The sequence below is a fragment of the Candoia aspera genome, chromosome 1 (assembly GCF_035149785.1).
Source record: "Candoia aspera isolate rCanAsp1 chromosome 1, rCanAsp1.hap2, whole genome shotgun sequence".
NCBI lineage: Eukaryota > Metazoa > Chordata > Lepidosauria > Squamata > Boidae > Candoia > Candoia aspera.
Genome location: NC_086153.1, coordinates 103,520,609 through 103,541,187, shown reverse-complemented (window position 1 = coordinate 103,541,187; position 20,579 = coordinate 103,520,609). Strand labels below are relative to the sequence as shown.

General features: G+C 38.9%; 1 protein-coding gene across 1 annotated transcript in view; it reads right to left on the bottom strand.

The window, feature by feature from the left end:
• Window positions 1-20,579, bottom strand: part of LAMA4 (laminin subunit alpha 4) — a 111,145-nt gene that overhangs the window by 47,241 nt on the left and 43,325 nt on the right. The window contains exons 4-11 of the mRNA XM_063310972.1: window positions 19,520-19,600; window positions 17,607-17,821; window positions 13,288-13,383; window positions 10,640-10,791; window positions 7,368-7,478; window positions 4,160-4,271; window positions 2,724-2,891; window positions 834-1,027 (exon numbers count right to left, since the gene is read on the bottom strand). Coding sequence (XP_063167042.1) covers window positions 834-1,027; window positions 2,724-2,891; window positions 4,160-4,271; window positions 7,368-7,478; window positions 10,640-10,791; window positions 13,288-13,383; window positions 17,607-17,821; window positions 19,520-19,600 — 1,129 coding nt within the window. The remainder of the gene's footprint in view (window positions 1-833; window positions 1,028-2,723; window positions 2,892-4,159; window positions 4,272-7,367; window positions 7,479-10,639; window positions 10,792-13,287; window positions 13,384-17,606; window positions 17,822-19,519; window positions 19,601-20,579) is intronic.

The following is a 20,579-nucleotide window of genomic DNA, read 5'->3' as shown; positions in this document are numbered from 1 at the left end:
CTCACGTGGATTCGAACCGCCGACCTTCCGATCGGCAAGCTCAGCAGCTCAGCGGTTTAACCCGCAGCGCCACCACGTCAGTACCAGTCTGCAAAATCTTAATCTGCTGTGTGATCCCTGGAAAAGATGCATTTGCCTTAAGATGTTGCAGACAAAAGATAAGTATATGCTCCTCTGTGCTCCAAAACATTTTTTGTTTGTACTGCATAGCCCTATGAATAATATTCTAATATTAGAACATTTTGATGATAAATATTCTGAAATAAATATCGTGTGATACTTCTAAAGTGCAGAATGTAACTTGTAAAATGGGAGGAGGTTCCATCTTTCTTAGAGTTAACAGAGTCAGTATTCAAGAGACTTTTTAACTCATTCACTGCCATTATCCCAACACCATTCCTCCTAGCTCTCTGAAACAGCATCAGTAGTTCAAATTGTCTTTTCATTCTTACATGAGAAAAATGTATACAGCCCAGACAACGTACAAATCATAACTGAACTGTGGACATTCTTCTGAACTGGTGGGAACTTGTACACAACGTATGAAATCCTGTTGTGATAAGCACATTCCCCAAGACTTGTTGGAGAGTGTATGGACAAGGAACTGAGCACACTTCCCTTCGAAGTCAGTCTATGTGACTTGCTATTAGGTGTGATGAATGCACCCAATATCTGGTTATTCCTCCTAGCATGTTCAAATACAGCTGTACACACACCATAGATCATACAGCAAACAAGGTTGTCTTGACAGCTTACTGTCAACATTTTACACTGTTAAAAATGATAAAATATGATAAAATATAACAGTTCTAAAACAATAGACTGCATGGTACCTCATGCACTTGGAGTTTGGCAATGCTTTCGTTATTTATACTGGCTGTTTGTCTGATGTCATCAACAACTTGGTCCAAAGCATCTTGCAAGTCTGTGAGCTTGGTGTTGTGTTCTCCAAGCTGATCCAATATGTCAGGAATCAAAGACCTGGTTTCATTATGTCTCTGCTGCCAATTTTCAGCTTTCTTTAACACTAAGAGAAGAGGCAAGTGATAATCTGTTTAAATTCCATTTTCCTCAGTCTCTTTAGTGTACTTTATAGCTCTTGCTTTTTATGACTTTGTGCACTTCTGCACTTCCAGTCTTCAATCCCCAAACTCAAGCAATGGTTTTAAACTACTCCATGATTGTCCTCACTGCTGCTGACCTCAACACACAGAGAGCAGGGCTGGAGCTTGTCAAAACACCCTCCAGCTGTCTGGTGGGAGAGCACAGAAATCAGCATCCAGACAGCATCACAGCCCTATTCTTATTGTTAGTTCATGTTCTGCCTGCTTTTTAAATAGTCACTGTGTTGCTATTAATGATAAATTGACAAGCGAACTAAAATATAAAAAGGGTTTGGTGAAAAGGAACGATTTTGATGTTATATGGGGTGAATTTCTAGAATACGTTTTTGTTAAAGGGAAGGGAGTAAAACCAGATCAATATATATTATCTTTCTGGAGAAGAGGGCTTATTAAGAATAAAAATGTGTGATAATAAAAAGTAAAGAGATAAGGAGGGTTTTAGGTCCCACGGGTGATGGGTGCACGTTGAGGTTAAGTTACAAAGTTAAATGTGTTATGTTTTGGTTGTTTGATTGAATTATTATTGTTGTTGTTGTTGTTGTTATTGGTTGTGTGTTTTGTAATTTATATTTTAAATATAAAAAAATAGTCACTGTGAGAGGGAGCTACAAAGCTCAGTTTAAAAGAGAAGCAAAATGATAGTATGGCTTAGCTGAGGAACCAGCAGGGAAAAGAGTCCCCTCTAGTGGATATGCCCACCTGAAAGCTTTAGCCTTCATGCTGCAAAACTCTTGTTGCAATGCACTGCAGCAAAACCAAATGTTAACTGACTCTTCTGCCCTACTGAAATGATGTGCAATCACATGGGGATGGAGCTGAGCTGCAAGTGATGCCAATGCCATGGGGAAGGGGTAGCTTAGAAGAATAAAAGTTGAAGCCAACAAAAACTAGGTTCAACAGTATGCAATGAAAGTGCTAGTTGGGGAGAGAGAAAGGGAGAATTGCATATTCCCTGCTCTTCAATATGTGATTTACAGCAGGAGTGCTGTGCTACTTGAAGGAAGACTTATGTATCCCTGCCATAAATATTTTATACTTTGCTTCTTGAAGCATCTCAAGATATTTGGATACTGAAATTATCACATAAAATATTCAAGGTAAGGAAATAATGCCAATATGTTTTTCTGCTGATTAGTGGCATCACAATTGGCATACATGAAGATTTAAAGGTATCACCTCTAAAGTCCTACATATTTTAGGCTCCAAGACCACCTTCTCTAAGTTGAATCTGCCAATCTGATGAGATCTATCAGAGAGGGCTTGCTAAGGGGCCCAGATTCTATCCCTAGATATTTGGATCACCTTGCACTCCCTATTATGTTTTCATGAAAGAAAACATGGAAAGAGCCATGGAAAGATAGTTCTTCAGAAAGGCATTTGGGGAGGTTTGAAGATGTTGCGGCCTGAATGGGGATGCATCAGAGCCTTCTTGCTGTTATGGTTACGATATTGATTTTCTATGGTTTAATTGTATGTTGTTGGTAAGCCACAGCATATATGCTGAAAATAAGAATAAGGCATGCCTTTTTCAGAATTCAATTGTATATCAATATCTTGCTTTTCCATGCAAGACAGTGTCTTCCTGACAGAAGAACTCACAGCCTTGTGCTGCTTTGGCCTCTTCATCAGCAAGTTGCCTCTGGAAGGTGAATGGTCTTTGAAGTCTGATGTCCTTCAGCAACTCTTCTGCTGCTTTGACCTTCTGAGCAATATCTTCGGGCCTTAGATCATGCTCAACACCATAGTATTCTGCCTTGCTGCCAATTTCTGTAGACAGACCACAGGCAGATGATTCAAGATAATTTTTTCTTGTATATTCTATTGACAAATCTGCTGGTGCCCCTTCTGGTTATGTTCTTGCAAATTATTCACCATTCTGCTACAAATATTATTTTTTTCCCTTTGCTTGAATCAGAACACCACCCTTAATAGACCATATGTCCTATACATTAGATCAGCCTTTCTCAATCTTTTGACCCTGAAGGAACCCTTGAAATATTTTTTGGGCCTTGGGAAACCCCTGCACATTCAGGCTCAAATATAGGCTAGAAGTTATAAAATTATTATATTCATTTCATGTGTAGGCCTGTATATATGCATTAATAGTATTCTTAAACTAAAAATAAACAATGAAACTTACCTCTTTAATGTGAAGTTGCCTGAATTTGAAATAATTTTTTAAGTAAATTGTGATCTCCCAGGAACCCCTAGTGACTTCTTGTGGAATCCTAGGGTTCCATGGAACCCTGGTTGAGAAACCCTGCATTAGATCATTATTTGGCAAAAATTCACATGCTGGCTGGGGAATTCTGGCAGCTGAAGTGCACACATCTTAAGGTTGCCAAGGTTGAGAAACACTGGTCTAAAAGGCTTGGACATTCTCCATTTGAGCAGCAAGAGATGCCAACATTTTCGTGGCTTTGCTGACCTGCATCTACTGTGTATCAGAACCCTTCAAAGTTCATTGTGGTTATGTTCCTGCTGCTCCTACCAAGCCTTTGTTCCAGTATGGAGCGGAAGATTCATTTCCAAGTTCCTAAAGTATTGTGATGATGTCCTGTGTGGTTTGTGTGAATTACTTTTTTTCAGCATAGAAACGTCCCAGGCTTAAGCTTGTTTCAACATTTCAAAGATACAAGGATTTTAGAAAGTATCTGAGTATGTTCTTTATCTCTCTGTGTTAAAATTAGCTTGCATTCTCAAGGAACACTTAACATTGTTCTAAATATGTACTATAGAGAGGAATGGGAAGTGTTGGAAGCTGTCATACGAATCTGATCTCCTGGTATGTAAAAAAAATCAAATTAACAAATTTTCTCAGAACAGTTGATTTGGGGAGAAGGTGGGGATACACATGAAATAATTTAATTAGCAAAAACTACAATAGTGAAAGCTTTTTTAAAAAAAAATTCTGGTTCTTTTAGTTTATATGCAATTCTTGATAGTTTATAAATGCTTCCATAATTATTTTTCTCTACTGCCAGTTTCACAGATGTGCCTATTATTCATATGAATCAGGAATAATACCAGTTTACCTTGGATGTTATCTATGATATTTCCAAGCTCCTGTGCAAGAACAGTAGCACGCTTAATGGTCTCCATGGTTTTCTTCTGCAGCTTCAGACCTTTGCTTGATTCTTGATTTCTCTATGGGAAATCAGATGTTTGGAGCATAAGTATCAGATTTTATTTTACCTTTAAATCTACAGCATGCAAAAGCTGGTATCATGTAAACAAAATATGGCTTCTGGCTGTTATGGACAAAAAGATGTAGGTAGCAAGTACATGATATTTGACAATGCTCCAGGAAAAAAAGTCACTGCCTGTCATGCAGTGATAGGTATTTCTGCAAAACGGTCTTGTGGAAATCTGTCACATTTTGGTGTCATCCTATGATTTTGCTCCATTTTCTATTTGCTGAAGTTAATACTGATCCCCATTTAAGGCCACAGTCCTCATTATACTTACTTGAGAGTTGGTCTTATACTATACAGTAGGGTTTTCTGCTAAATATAATTTTATATGATTGATTTGCACATGGTCCTTGGCATCTTGTATAATGGAAATGGACAAATTGAAGTCAAGAGGATGCCTATATAGAATTTGAACTCCTTTATGCAGTTGCTGAATCCCCCATTGATCACAGTTGCTGAAACATGCAAAAACTGTAGTGCAAGTCCTAAAACAGATGTACCAACATGGTCTAATAATTTGGAATTTCCAGCTAGAGCCTAATTGTAAGAGAATGCTTTTAAAAATCTATTCTTCTGACAAAGCTTTTGTTTTTATTCTAATGGTCAACATTTTCCAAAGAAATATTTATTAGAACCACATAGCCTAAAAACACCAATGTACATTACACCAAAATACAGCATTACACATTGATTTTTAAAAGCCTAAACAGCAATGAAAGTAAAATAATTGTTTTTCCTAAGGCAATAGTAGCAATTAGCACAGTGATTCTTGGAAATGAAAGAAAGGCAAGAACGGACAATATATGACATTATGCCATAACACTTTTCATGTCTTTTCATAATTTTGTCCATTGTTTATATGAAGAAAGATGTAAGATCTGTTGAGGAAGGTAAAAGGGTGCATCTATATGGAGAGCTCCCAGCACTACCTATCTAGAGATATTGTGCAAATGTGCAACTACCCTGCTTTTTCTTCCTTTGAACATTTTTTTTTCTGAAAAGAAAGATGGTGAATGAAGTGGAGGGAATGCACAGAAGCATTCAAAATGATGGCAATGTTTTCTGAACTATTTCTTAACTTCCAGGAATGAGTCAGACTCATTCAAACACAAGCAAAGTATTATTTGATAGCATTCAAATATAGTATATATTTTGGAAAATGAGTCTGTTTTTTCAGTTGCTAGAATACCTTTTATAGAGCAAATGTAATTTATTCTTTGGTAAATAAAAAAAGTGCTAATATCCTTACTTTTGCTTTTTAAGGGAAGATGCTGAAATGGCAATTGAAAGATTTATGCTGTTGTTGTTGTTGTTATTTAGATTTATTATAGCCTCCCCACTCTAAAAGACTCTTGCAACTTTTTGGAAAGTTCACCAAAGTTTAAAAATTCTATTCTGGGTGTCCTTGGAATGAGCATAAAAAGGTCCTATTCTTGCCCCTTTACCTTCTATCTATTCAACTGACAAGAAGAACAAAACTGTTGACTTGCTGGTGGGGGAAGTAACCCTTCCCTAGACTCTCTATGTGTAAAATATTGCCATAGCTGCTGCTTTCATGCTACAAGGATTACATCAGGCAGAACTGAGCTTTAGTGATTCAGAAAATATGGCCAATTGTACTTACTTGAAAAATATGGACCTTATTATTTAAGCTTCTGCTACTAATTGTGTAATGTATTTATAATAGTTGTCTCACTGTATCTCCTGGGAAACCATTTGCAATTGTGCTAGTGAAAATGTTATGAGTGCTGCTGAGTGCAACTATAGTTTGAAATATCTCAGAACAAATGAATCTCTTTCATTCTGATCACTGTAATCAGATAAGATTTGACTTTAAATTTGACCTGCCACATTTATATTAATAGGGAAAAAAAAGGTTGCCCCATCTGACTTACAGGCAAACAAAAGAGCAGGCAATTAACAAGAACAATAACTAAAATTAGTAAAATTTCCCAGGAAGAGGAGTTGAGCTATAGCTGAGGACACAGAATACAATCTGGGATTTCCTTTTGCAAGAGCAATTAAGGCACATTCCACAGCTTTCTTGCTGTGGTTCACTTAACCTTTTACAGCAGAGCCTCCATCTGGTTGCCGGCTTGCGGCTGAGGCAAGATGAAGCCAGAGCAAGGTGATCTGGCAGGAAAGTGGTGTTTTTCACTGGAAAACCACAATGAAATCTCCTATGGAAACATTCTGTGTCATGCAGAGGAGGAGACTAAGAGAGGTGGGCAACTTGCATGGCTTCAATTGGCCTGCTGCAGGATCTACGTCCTCCCAGAGATCTGTTCCTCCATTGGCCATTTTTGCCCTGGCTGAGGGAACCTCAGAGCAGTCTGTCCCTTCCCTTCCCTTCCCTTCCCCTTCCCTTCCCTTCCCTTTTTTCCTTTTTGTAGTTTGGTAATGTGAGAGCCAGGTTGGTGTAGTGGTTAAGGCACCAGGCTAGAAACTGGGAGACTGTGAGTTCTAGTACCACCTTAGGCATGAAACCAGCTGGGTGACCCTGGGCCAGTCTCTCTCTCAGCCCTAGGAAGGAGGCAATGGCAAACCACTTCTGAAAAACCTTGCCAAGAAAACTGCAGGGACTAGTCTAGGCAGTCTCCAAGAATTGGACATGATTGAATGGATTAAAAAAAAGTGGGGGGGGGATATAACTGGGAAAGCAGCTCCAAGAGCTCTGTATTATCTAGTAAACTCAAATCCATTTGTCTGCATTTTCCGATTCTGGCCATGCACACTTGGATGAATTAAAGAATATGTTAGCATTTTCCTCTGTCCACCATCAGCCTGTTTTTGTTTAACCCATCACCTGATGATTTCTTTGGTTCTAATAAAAATATTGCCTAGCTATTGTCTTTTTAATTTTTTTTGTCATGGACTAGACCATTACATTTACTAGGCATCTACTAGGACTTGTCCCTCAAGTTTAAACTGGTAGTATTACTCCATCTTACTGCTCCATGGCATTAGCAGTTTACCTTTTCAGCATTGTCAAGCTTATCCTGCTCAAGGCAAGAGAAATATAAAAAGGAAATGAAGATAGTAAGCAAACCTTTTCATCAAGGGCATCAATTTTCTTGAGAAGTTCTGTCATTTCGCTTGCAGTATCATCAATCTGGCTTGTCTGAAGAGCAGAATGATTGTCCTTCTCGGAGAATTTTGCCTGAATATAAAAATGATACAAGTTGAAAATTTGTTAAAAATCATCTTCATTCTTTCAATGTACTCACAAACCAATTACCTTAGAGCTTCCTCACTAGTATAGAGTCATGAAGTACTGAATGTCAAATCAGAAGGTTGGAATGGATTTCAGGGGAAAGGTAGAAGTTACGAGAATTACATTGTCAATAACTGATGCTCATTGAGTGCTTTCTTGAATTTTCACTGGAAAAAGGCCGCACAACAGTCTCCCAATCTCTACATGGGGCTTCACATTATACAGTTCTGGCTCTGCTTTTCTATTTCCACACCACGTACCAGTTTGCATATCTGTGCATGCCATGCCAGTGAACAGTGGCGGAGAGACCTTCTGTTTTTCACAGGCACAGTGCAGGGAATCTAGGCAAGAATTTTGCTAAGACTGCATATATTGTTCCCCTCGCTGCATGGACTTTTTCATAGAAGAAACACCCAGCATGCTCAAAGATGGAAAGGTTTGGCATTATCCACAAAGGAGGAATGGTTAGTGAAGATGATGGAACTTGCTGAAATGGCTAAATTGACTTCTTTGATCAGAGAAAAGACAATATCTACATTTATTGCTGACTGGAAACTCCTTACAGACTTTTTGCGTAGAACAGAAAAAAATTGAACTTATGATTTATGGTTTTGATGATTAGATAGGATAGATTATAGAAAGAAGAGAGCTGTGTTGTAACCTTAGAGTAAAAGGCAAATTTATAATTGTACTTACAACTGCTGTAGAGAAGATTGGAAGCCACTTCTTTGTATCTTTTTTCTTTCTTTTCTATTTTTCTTTTACTTTATTTCTTTCTTTTAGCTTTCTTTCTGATTTCTTTCTTTTTCCTTTCTTCTTACTTTATATTAGTTTGTATTAATTTTTATCTTTTATCTTTTATATCACAACACACAGGTAGAAATAAGCATAAAATATATTCATGAATCTGATCTGACACCTTTCTTCCTATTTTGGATTTCGTCACCGCCTATCTCACTCAAAGAGTGATTCTGGGTGGTTGTTGATATGGATGTTATATTAATTGATGAAACTCTGTTGAGTAGTTTCTTGCATCCTAAGTCCAGCATCCCTTATCTTTTCCTTTGAGGTGATGGAAGACAATTGTCTTCTCATTTTAATAGATATGGCCGTGGTAAGTATCAAGTGACCATAGGAAATACAGATAACAATAGCCACCCCTTTTTCTCTTTTTCTCTTAATCTATGGTTAAGACATGGCTTAGCTGTCAAGAATGCAAGACCAGATTTACACTGAGAATATGACCTATCATCCTGCTCATGCCAATCTTTTAAAACATTTTAGGGAAGTAATTACTGCTCCATTTAGAGGGAATTCCATTTCTTCCTTCCAATTCCTTCTATTCTTTTTCCTCCATTTTATATCCCCTATTGTTTCTTTTCTTATTTATTTGATTTATTTTGAGCATTGATGTCCCAGTTTATTTTCAAGAATGCAAGGTTGTTTACAGTAAAAATCAATATGTTAACTGCTGAAAGTGTCCTTCCAATTTACACTAGGTTTAATACAAAGAAAATGGAACAGCAATCAAAGTATTTCAACTGGACAACACATACTAAATATTTCAGTTTTAGTACCAGCTTTCAGAAGGCTATTAATGAGAAATGATTTGGGTCTTCCCTGCAGGAGTATTACAGAACTTTGATGTGGCCATCAAAATTGCTCAGTTCTGAGGAGTCTCAGGAATTGTTAAGACATAAAAGGTTTCTCCAACATGATCTTGTATGGATGAAAGCAATCCACTAGATATTCTGGTTCTAAACTGTTCAGGGCTTTAAAGGTCAAATGCTTGCTAGAAACAGACAGTACAGTATAGCTGATTCAAGAAAAAGGAGTCTTATTTTCTGTGTACAATCTCTGCTAGCCAACCTGCTGCAACATTTTCATTTGCTTTTCAAAGGCCGCTGCATATAGAGCAAAGCAGCATTCCAGACATGGTGGAACTGATGCAGTAAGCTGCATCTCAATGACTTTTAAGGTCCTTTCCAAATCCTACAATCTGCTATTCTGTGAGGTAAATGTCAGTTTGACCAGATCTTTCCCAGGAATGTGTTTGAGGTTGTGTGACCTGAAATGGAAGTTCCCTCAGTGGTAATAAATCTGGGATGGCCTGGGCACCCATATCAGGTATTATTTCATGTGGCAATTGATGAGTGATAAACATGCAGAGCTTCAAATATATAGCTGTATATGAGCTGATCTATTTCTAGAAGCATAGAATTGAGGAATTGGAAGGGACCCCAGAGATAATTTAATCCAAACCTCTGCAATGTACAGCAGACTGTGAGTTCTAGTCCCACCTTAGGCATGAAAGCCGGCTGGGTGACCTTGGGCCAGTCTCTCTCTCTCTCTCAGGGTTGTTGTTGTGGGGAAAATAGGAGGAGGAAGGAGTATTAGGTATGTTCACCTCCTTGATTTATTTATAAAAATAATAAAGGCGGGATAGAGAATAAATAAATAAATAAATAAATAAATAAATAAATAACCTATTAAACCAGCATTTTTCAAGCTTGGCAACTTTAAGATGGGGGGACTCAACTCTCAGAATTCCCCAGCCAGAATGCAGGATGGGGAATTCTGGAAGTTGAAGTCCCCCCATCTTAAAGTTGCCAAGGTTGAGAAATACTGTATTAAACCAGGCATGAGAGGTGCCTGTCCAGCCTCTTCTTAAAAACCTCAGGTCAGAACCCACAATCGTCATAGGTAAAGTGCTATATGGATCTTACTGTCAGGAAGCTTTTTGTTATATTTAAATGAACTCTAGGTAGTTGCAATTTGTACCCATTATTTCTGGTCTTAGTTTCTGTGGCAACAGAAATTAGTTCCTGACCATCTTCCCTATGGCACCCTTTTATATATCTGACTGCTGATATTACGTGTTGCCATATGTTATCTATTTGTCATGGCAAATAATAGCTGAGGAAGGAGCAAACTGAAATGGAAAAGAATCAATGTTTTCTCTCTAGTGACCCAGCTTTCATTTGTTCCTTCCTCCAACCACACACGCTTCTGACTAAACTTCCCCAATCCCATCTACTATAATTCTGAATGGAAGCTGTTTTCACAACGGATTTCTGCTGAAGAGACCAAATGAAGAAATTAGGGACCTTGAGGATGAAAATAGTGGTGTTGAGGTCATGCAGGTGTTTGTGAGCTGCGACTCCAGTGGAGATGCTTAGCAGAATTCCTTTACTTTCCTCAATGGATTGGATTGCCAGGCCGATATCGTCAGTCAAGTCCCAAATGCATTTGTCACAGCCTAGCAATAAATGAAAATGCAAACAATTGAAAAGGGATTAAACATTCTTGTTAGAGTCCCGCAAAAGGCTTTTTAAAAGAATGTTCCTGCTAGTTTCCCCCATTTAGCAACACTGCCAAAAGGCTGAGGAAGGGGTTAACAATAAGAAACTCAGATTTCCCAAATGTGTTATTTGTTTATTACCAGTAATATTAAAGTATTAGAAGTAATAAAACCCATAGATCAAAATTGTGTAATGTTGAACCCAAATCGTTTCACATTTCTAGATTACTTTAAATTCACAGGAAAATAGTAAACTTAGTATACAGTGTCCCCAAAGTGAAACACCCAGTGCATTATCTGAATCCAAACAAGTATAATTAGCTGTTTTAGCATAGTATAGGAAATGCCATTTTACAGGGCAACAAGAAAAAAATTAACATATAAGTTGTAGAATTAATTAAAAGCAAAAGAAATAAACTATTCAAGAATGCAAAGAAGGGGAAAAAAACCTCTGGGTTTATTTTTAATGGGCTACTATACAGATTTTATTTTTTTTAATGCTTTATCTTTGTGAATACCAGATTTAATGACAGAGATACACAGAAGAAAAGGTGTTAGCTCCTGTTTAATATCCTATCCAGAGCTTAATTTCACAAATGAAAGATCTGGGCCTGGAGCTGGCTAGAAATCAAGGCTGAATTTAGAAGTTTTACTTACTTTATTAATTTATGGCCAAAAGCCAAAAATAAAAATGAAAATATCTACCATTTAGATATTCAGTTCTTTATTCCTAAATATACTGAGGGATGGCCATCATTGGCAAAGGAAGTGGACGAATGCCTTCTTGAAATAATTGAGTTCTGAATATATTTGGACTGTGCATTTGACCTGGGTTTTCAGCTATTTTGTGCAAAACACTGCTACATAAACTGCATATTCAAATACGCAGAACAACTGCTTAGATCCCAGAGGGATTAAATGTATCCAAGGGATTCCTAGGCAGATTGGGTCCTTGGTGCAGAAGCCTCGTTGCTGTGACCCTCCCAGCCCTCCATACCCTTGGTATCCCCATACCGCTAAGAACTTGCCACAATTTGTTATGGTCCACACAGTCAAAGGCTTTAGAATAGTCAATCAAACAGAAATAGATGTTTTTCTGAAACTCCCTGGCTTTTTCCATTATCCAGTGGATATTGGCAATTTGGTCCCTAGTTCCTCTGCCTTTTCTAAACCCAGCTTGTACATCTGGCAATTCTCGCTCCATGAATTGCTGAAGTCTCCCTTGCAGGATCTTGAACATTACCTTACTGGCATGTGAAATGAGTGCCACTGTTCGATAGTTTGAACATTCTTTAGTGTTTCCCTTTTTTGGTATGGGGATATAAGTTGATTTTTTCCAGTCTGATGGCCATTCTTGTGTTTTCCAAATTTGCTGGCATATAGCATGCATTACCTTGACAGCATCATCTTGCAAGATTTTGAACAGTTCAGCTGGGATGCCGTCGTCTCCTGCTGCCTTATTAGCAATGCTTCTTAAGGCCCATTCAACCTCACTTTTCAGGATGTCTGGCTCTAGCTCACTGGCCACACCATCAAAGCTATCCCCGATATTGTTATCCTTCCTATACAGGTCTTCTGTATATTCTTGCCACCTTTTCTTGATCTATTCTTCTTCTGTTAGGTCCTTGCCATCTTTGTTTTTGATCAAACCCATTTTGGCCTGGAATTTACCTCCGATGTTTCTACTTTTCTGGAAGAGGTCTCTTGTCCTTCCTATTCTATTGTCTTCTTCCACTTCTGCGCATTGCTTGTTTAAAAATAATTCCTTATCTCTTCTGGCTAACCTCTGGAATTTTGCCTTTAATTGGGCATATCTCCCCCTATCACTGTTGCCTTTTGCTTTCCTTCTTTCTTGGGCTACTTCTAGTGTCTCAGCAGACAGCCATTTTGCCTTCTTGGTTTTCTCTTTCTTTGGGGGAGGGCATAAGAAGCACAAATATGAGAAGAGGGCCGTCTGGGTGGTCTCTTCTTCAAAAAGCCTTTCCTAGGTTGAACTTACCTTTCCTTCTCCAGATGAATCATTGTGGAGAGGGGTGTTTAAAAAAAAAATGAGGACCAGCATTCCTTCAAGGGTAATTTCTTGGGAGTCACGTATTGGGGTTGAAGCAAGGAGTGGATGGCCAGAGCTAAAGTTGTGGGCAAAGCCTTTTTTCCATCCTTCTCTCTCACTTCCTTTTCTAACCTGTTCCTTGCTCTTGTCCAGGACTAAAGAGAAGTGCCTTCCAGAGACCTGAGAACTGCAAGCTGCCTATTCTTAGTTTAAGTCATTTCCCACTACCAAACTTTAATGCATTATATTATAATGTCAGCCTCTTTTACATCTATCATTCCGTACAGTAGTGCTGGCCAAAATGAATACTGTACAGTAGATGTATATTTTTAAGAGAAAGGGAGATGTAAACATGGGGAAGAAGGATTGAGCGTAGCAACAGACCACATCCCTGCTCTTCTTACTGATATCTGGGCAATCGGTGACTGGAGAAGGCATTGGAGGTTCTCCGAGGCATTGTCCTGTTCGACGGTCACATGGTCCTCCTCCACAGTTGCATGCTGGGAAAAGACCAAGCATTTTATTACTGCACAGCTGTTAAAAACTGCAAGCATGCAAGTAAATAATTATTTCAAAGGGGTATTGTTAGCCCTTCGAGAGAGTCCAGACAAGAAGCACAATGAGGAGTACTAGCTCTATCTTAATTCTTAGGTTACATTAACAGAACCTTGCAAGACTGAAAGTAATTTTCCCCTCCTTTCCTTTTACTCTCTGGAAAAATAGGGAGGGTCCCTTCTGAAACGCTTCCCATGTAATCCCCCTTTTATGGGCTGAGACATCTTTTACATGCTGGTTGTGCAGTCTGTGGCTCTCCCTCCTGTCTCCCAAGGTCACTCCCACATACCATTACAGGTATACATTTGCATCTTCCTTTCTTAATTCTTCTTTATCTCTGTCTTCAAACTCCCTTCAGTCGCCAGGAGTCAACACTGATTCGAAGCCTCCCCCCCGCAGCAAAAAACAAGAGGGATAGTTTGTAGTATAATATACTGAATTTGTTGTACCTTAAAATAAGATTCAAACTATACTATATTATGATTAATGCTTGTCCAATCATTTTTTATCTTGATCAACTATCAGTCAACTATTTTTTAAAGCCCATTGGCTTCTGTTTATTACCACTGGAGGAAAGGGAAAGCATATCTTGGCCTTGCTGTGTAAGATTCTAGATGTAGCTTTGCTCCTCATGCCAAATTATAGATCAAATCCAGGCTGAGGACATATAATGGCCTCCTGTCCAGTCACCCTAATGCAGGAACTATGAACAAACATTCCAGTATCATAAATACTAGAAGTTATAATTTCTGCTCTGTTATATAACATCTGTTTTTACCCTTCCATTTAAGCCCTCCCTCCCCCCCCAAAAAAATCTGTATGAAATTAACAGCATGAAGTCCTGACTTTAAAAATTCATACATCCTAATGCAAAACTTCAACCAAGTTTAATTTTTTAACAAGATCATTGTATCTGCACTGTATCTGAACTTAGGGCAGGTGTGCTGCTACAGCTGAAGGATAAAGCTGCAGAATGTTCATACATAGCACAAGTGGTCAGGGTATAAAGACGTAACATTTCTTATAGTACCATTCCATGCCTTTTCAGAGAGAGGAGGGCAAGGGATTCCCAGGCCCTAGATATGGATGGGGCCATAGCCAAAGTATAATTCAGTATTTTAAATGATCAGATGGATCAATATTTTTCATGTAAGGAAGAAAAACTAATTCATTAAAATATAATATCAAGAGTTATGTCACTATTTCACATTTCCGCTTACATGCCTGATTCCTGGGCTACTGCCCTCAACTGACAAAAGCAACAGAGAAGAAAACTACATCGATGAAAGGTGTAATTTGAGGTCTGCCAATGGCAGTATGTAGCCAACTTTGCTGGATCTGGAAAAAGCTAAGCAGGCTTTGGGGCTGCTTGCCATGCCATGGCTTGGGGATTCTTGGTATGCAGCGGCTCTGCGGCTGCAAGAAGCCCCTAAGCTGCAGCACAGCGTGAAGCTGCAGCTGCCCCTGGAAGCTTCAGCCACCCCAGCCCAGTCTCAGCCACAGTTGCCCTTGCCACCCTGCACGCCGAGGCCCCTGCCACCCTGTGCTCAGCCTCCCAGCTGACCTTCGCCATCTTCTTGCTCCCACTGCTGGAGAAGTGTGCTTGGCCTGGCCCTTCTTGAGGCAGCTGCTGATCATGTGAGGCCATCTTCCCTAGGTCTCATGAGGAAACTGCCATGTGCGACCTGGGGAAGAAAGCCTTGTGAGGCCAGCAGCTGCCTCGTGAACGGCCAGGCCGGGCATGCCTCATCAGCAACGGGAGCAAGAAGACAGTGAAGATCAGCTGGGGCAGCGGAGTGCAGGGTAGCAGGAGGCCAAAAGGGCATAGATGGGGGGAGATAGGCGAGTGGGGGGAGTTGAAGGCCTCTGTGGTTGTAAGTGCAGGCAGGCTGCCAAGTGCCCAAATTTTGATCACGTGACTGTGGGGGCACTGCAACAGCTGTAACTTCGAGGACCAGTCGTAAGTCCCTTCATTCAGAGCTGCCATAACTTCGAACAGTTGCTGAATGAATGGTCGTTAGTTGAGGACTACGTGTAACTTCGAATCTCAGAATTCTAAGAATAAAACTACTCATATTTCTCTATGACACTGGAGTGTTCAAAACACTTCAGATGAGAAATAAGCCTATCTAACTCCTGCAGAAAAGCTGGACAGAGATCTCAAATGTATGTATGTATTATCTCAATCAACAGATTGTTAGCATAAATATTAAATAAAGATCCTTTTAAATCTCATAGTGGTTGAAAGGCTGAATTATTATGTCTTTCAAGATAAAAAATCAGAATAGCATCTGTAATTTTTAAATGTTGGGCTTCTAAAGCTTTTATTCTCAGAATACGTTAAAACCTTTTGGCAATTTTGTCTTATTATGACTTCTAAAATTAGCTTAGTCTCTAGGCTGAGTTGGTTTTTACTGTAGTATAAATGTGTACACTGCCTGATTAATGTACTACTGCAAAGCAGACAGAAACCCTTTATGGATAATAATGTGTGTATAGTAATCCGCCTTAGCTGCAAAGGCACAAAGAAGCAAGATTCTCTCTGAAACAATTTTCAAAGCCATGGCTGATATATCTCCAGTTATAAGCTATATGATATTTAAATGACAGCTCTGAGCTCAGTGGCAATCTGCCTCAGAAAAGCAAGTGTCAGGATAAACAGAAGGCTCTTTTTAACTTCTCCTAGAGACATTCACTTGGACATTATTAGGGAATAACTGGATATGTCATTATTCTTGACTTTAGACCCTTGTGCTTTGTTTTAGTTTCTTAAATAGTCAACCATGCAGCTATACTGAGTCTAGATATGGGGTAAGGCTGCACCAGCCCTATGAAGAATAAGGTTATTTAGGAGGGTTTTTAACTTGCTTGTGAGAGTGCAGAGGTGATTAAAAATTCTCCACCAAGCTCCAGCTCTAATATATCATTCTGGAGCTCAACAATTTGGCAAGCTGTTGTGTCACACACACACAAAAGAGAGGGAAAAATGTCAGGCTTCCTCATTTTACAAAGGAAGGAGTCTACTGGATTCTGGAATCAACAGGAACATACTCAAATCAGCATTTTAAGCAGTGTCATTAGACTGAGCACTGATGCAGGATTAATCTCAAGCAAATTCATTATCAAAGGATTACTTAGCATGCTGCAAGTGGTCTGAGGTCAAAAGATCATGTAATTTCAAAATGCCTAAAGTGGTTTCTGTGAAATCTGGCATGTTTCATCCCATCATAATGATCTAAATTTGCTGCAACTAATCCAGACTGAAAAAGAGCATAACTCAAAAACTCCTACACCAATTTCTCTGAAATTTGATTAGCCTTGTCCCTGCATAATGATTTAATGTTCCTGCTGATTTTATCCCATTCCAATAAAAAACAAAAATGGAAGAAATGCTTGATTATGTTTTTCCAATTATAGATAACAGAAGGGCAAAGGACTATTTTTTCCAAGTCACCCTAGAGAATTTGGAAAAAAGTTGGGATAAGTTATGCCCTGGACCAAAGGTGTCAGTTCCTAATCACAATGATATCAAAGTGATGAAATGTATCACAATGCATGCTCTGATGGTGCTGATTGGAGTTAAACTTAAAACCTTTGGAGAGCTCTAGGTGGCCTACCCATAAAGTAAATGGACCTTTAGATTTTGATCAAATCCTTATCCCATTCAATAGGAACATTGGGCTGACTACTTAGTTCATAGATAGATTAAATAGCTTCTATACTGAGCCATGGATGGCCAACATGTATCCTATGAAATACTACTTTATGATCATGGTCTGAGTCAACACCTTTTCTCTGATGCTGCTGTTTAAACCAGAATAAGAATCTGAATGACAATCACATGCTAGTCTCTGGAGTCCAATCTGAGATATTCCAGTTGAGTCATACTGGATCAGGTTGTCCAATCTTAAAGATCAAATTCTTTAAAAAAAAGGTACTTATGTTCTTCCAAGGATATACCTTCCTATTTATTGGTACATGAACAGAGATGGCTTTATATTTATATTCCCAGCTTTATTTTTCCAAAACATATTCATCCTAATTTCCATTCAGCCACAAAATCTGTTCTTGTTTGCTACAAACCCACCAAAAGTAAAATGTCAACAGAAGATCAATTTTTCATGCAAATCCCTTGAATAAATCAAGTATTTAACAAAATAGGTAGTACCTGTGCATCTTCTGGCTATTCTAGCATCCCCATAATAACCAGGAGCACAGAGTTCACAATTGAATCCTGTGGTATTGTGCAAGCAGTTGCGACACTGGCCTGTCACTTCATCACAATCCTCAACAATCAAGTTAGGATCTGAATTGCCACTGCAGTCACATTTTTTGCAGGTACTGCCAATCACCAAAGGGTTTCCATAATAACTGGGAGCACATCTGGAATGAAAATACAAACCCAGCAATAATTAATATGCATGTCTTTTAGATCTTTTGGCCTTGTGGCATTCTGGAAGGAACAGTCAACAGCAACAAAGTAGAAACTTGGAGCACTTCAGGCACTCAGAAGCCTGATCTACTGCTCTGATTCTTTGGAGTTTCAAGGCTGAAATTTGCACTGCTGTCCTACACTTATCTAGCACCAATGTCTTTCATTAAATGTTGGTAGCAACCTTTCCAACTGCTAATATCTTTGAAATAGCAGATTGGTGAAGAAAATAAATTGTAAGAAGTCATGCCCAAAGGTCATACCGTAATATAATTTTCACTTTTCATCTGCTTGATATATTCTTCGATTTTCTGACACAGGTGTTGAAGAGATTTGAAGAGTTCTTTTTTAAAAAAAAAATTGTTTCCTGGGGCCATTGCCCTTTAAATGGGAAATCAGCTGAAACGCAGTTCATTCTTATATATGCTGAGAAAGAGCACCTCTTTTTAATGAGCAAACTGAATTCAATGGTCTTCATTTCAATAACTTGTTCTGGTCCTGGGCAAATTTTTGCATTCGGTCATTCCATGGGAACAGTATCCAAGCCAAAGAGAGCCTGCTCATGTAGTCATCAGAAGTGAAGAAATGGAGCTGAGCCACAAATGATCCATTTCCTTTTTTCTAGCAACTGCTGCCCTGGAAATCCCTAGACTGCTTTGATCTCTAATAGGTTTAATACACTTCAATACTTCAAACTGCAAAACAAAAATGGCCCCAAATCCCACCACTCCCTGTGGCCCTCAGCCCACTAAAAACATTAATGATAATGCAAGTGTAGCCCACAGATGCAAAAAGTCTGTCTGCTCCCTGTAGGCTTTATGATCATACAGGTTGCTCTTCCCATCCATTTGAGATTTCAGGCTTAAGGGTGTGTGTCTCTGTACCCATATTTGAGTAATATATCCTATCCTGTGCTTCCCTTCCTTTCCTCTCTTCAATACAGATAGATATATGATGAGCCCCTGTATGCACCCAAAGTGGGTGGGAACTTTGTATGCTTAATAAGTGAGTTGCATATGAATGTGAGGAGTCAGTCTGAGCTAGGAATAGAGAAGCAGGCCAACTGCATTGCTAACTTGATAAAATGATCCAAGTGATCTACCAGAGACAGGCTTACCAGGCAGACCAAACAGGAAACACAACCAGAAAAGCTAATTCAAGCTTATTGTAAAGCTACATTAAGAGAATCTTGCAAGTCTGAAAGTTCAGTTCTCCCATTGTCTCCTTTACAGCCTGAGAAACTAGGGAGGGTCCCTCTTGCCTTTTCCACTATGCAGCTGTGGGCTATGCTGTCTCTTATCTGACCATTCCCTAGCCAGCTTCTCTTTGCCCCAACTCCCAAGGTCATTCCGACATACCATTACAACCAGGGACAGGAATTTGTTGAGATGCCAATGTTGTGAACCCCTCAGTTTACTTTCAGTTGGTCTTTGGTGACTGAAATATCTCACTGCTCAGAACTAGCTTACATGCACAACAATACTTGGGGCCCAGCATTTTTCTCTTTTATTATTGTAGTACTGTGTATGAACACTTACTGATTTCCCCCCCTCAATTTAAGTGTGGGGAGGGGAAAGAATTTTACCTGTCAAATCAGATATGTATTATAATCAACACCGAAGTTTGTAATTCTTAAAACGTGTACATACCTTTCACAGTTTGACCCTGCATAATGTTCTTTGCATTTACAGCGCACCACTCCATTTTTTCTGTAACAGGAGACTCCAAAGCTAAAATTGTATTGAAAGGTCATTATCAGAGATGATTGTTCACACACTCATGAATGTAATCTGTACAGTACAGTACCTCAGTAGATGTAGGCTGAAGCATTTTGTACATTTATCTTTGAATGAGAGAATACCTAATACTGATCAAAGGTTGAGCTACTGCTAGGAGGAAAAACAGAGGTCATAAGAAGGCAAGATAAATAATGACCTTACTAGCCAGTTTTATATGAGCTCAAAGTGGTAAATTAATTTCTAAATAATATAATTAATAAATGAAGTCACTGTTATTTATGTTGTTTGTCAAAAGGGGAGGAACAAAGAGGAATCATATTTAGTCCCAACTGGTTTCAGTATGAGCACATGTGTTCCAACTCTGTCATTTCCTTCATTTCAGTACTTGGCTGCCTTGAGGGAGAAATATTGCTACCAAAAATGCCAAATGGTGTATAAGCTAGCCTTTCCCAACCTTGAGAATTCTTAATGTGTTGGGACTGCAACTCCCAAAATTCCCAGCCATTATGATCAAGATTGGGAAACTTATATACATGATCCACTTAGAACCCTTACAACATAATTCATTCAAACTCCACTGAAGTTAATTTGATTCAAATCATAGGCAATTACCTACTATGGAGCCGTTACAAGACTATTAAAAAAGAAAGAAAAAACAACTCAACCTACAATCTGAAAGTTTTCTCTTAACTGAAATCTATTTAAGGCAAGATCTTTTATTAGCGCAAAGAAAAAAGAATGCAGCCTTCCAGGCTGCAAGAACTCTTCAGTGGGCAAATTAATAAAAACATTGAAAATGGAAGGGGAAGGGGCAAATATGGCTGGGAAATGACACTTATTTCTATTCTTATTTCCCAGGATTTGGTGAAAGAAAGGACAAGAGAGCAGAGATTAATTTTTGCAACTGTATCAGTCTTTGCCACAGCTGCTGTCTTGAGATGTACAAATATTGGATCTTTGAAATTATGGA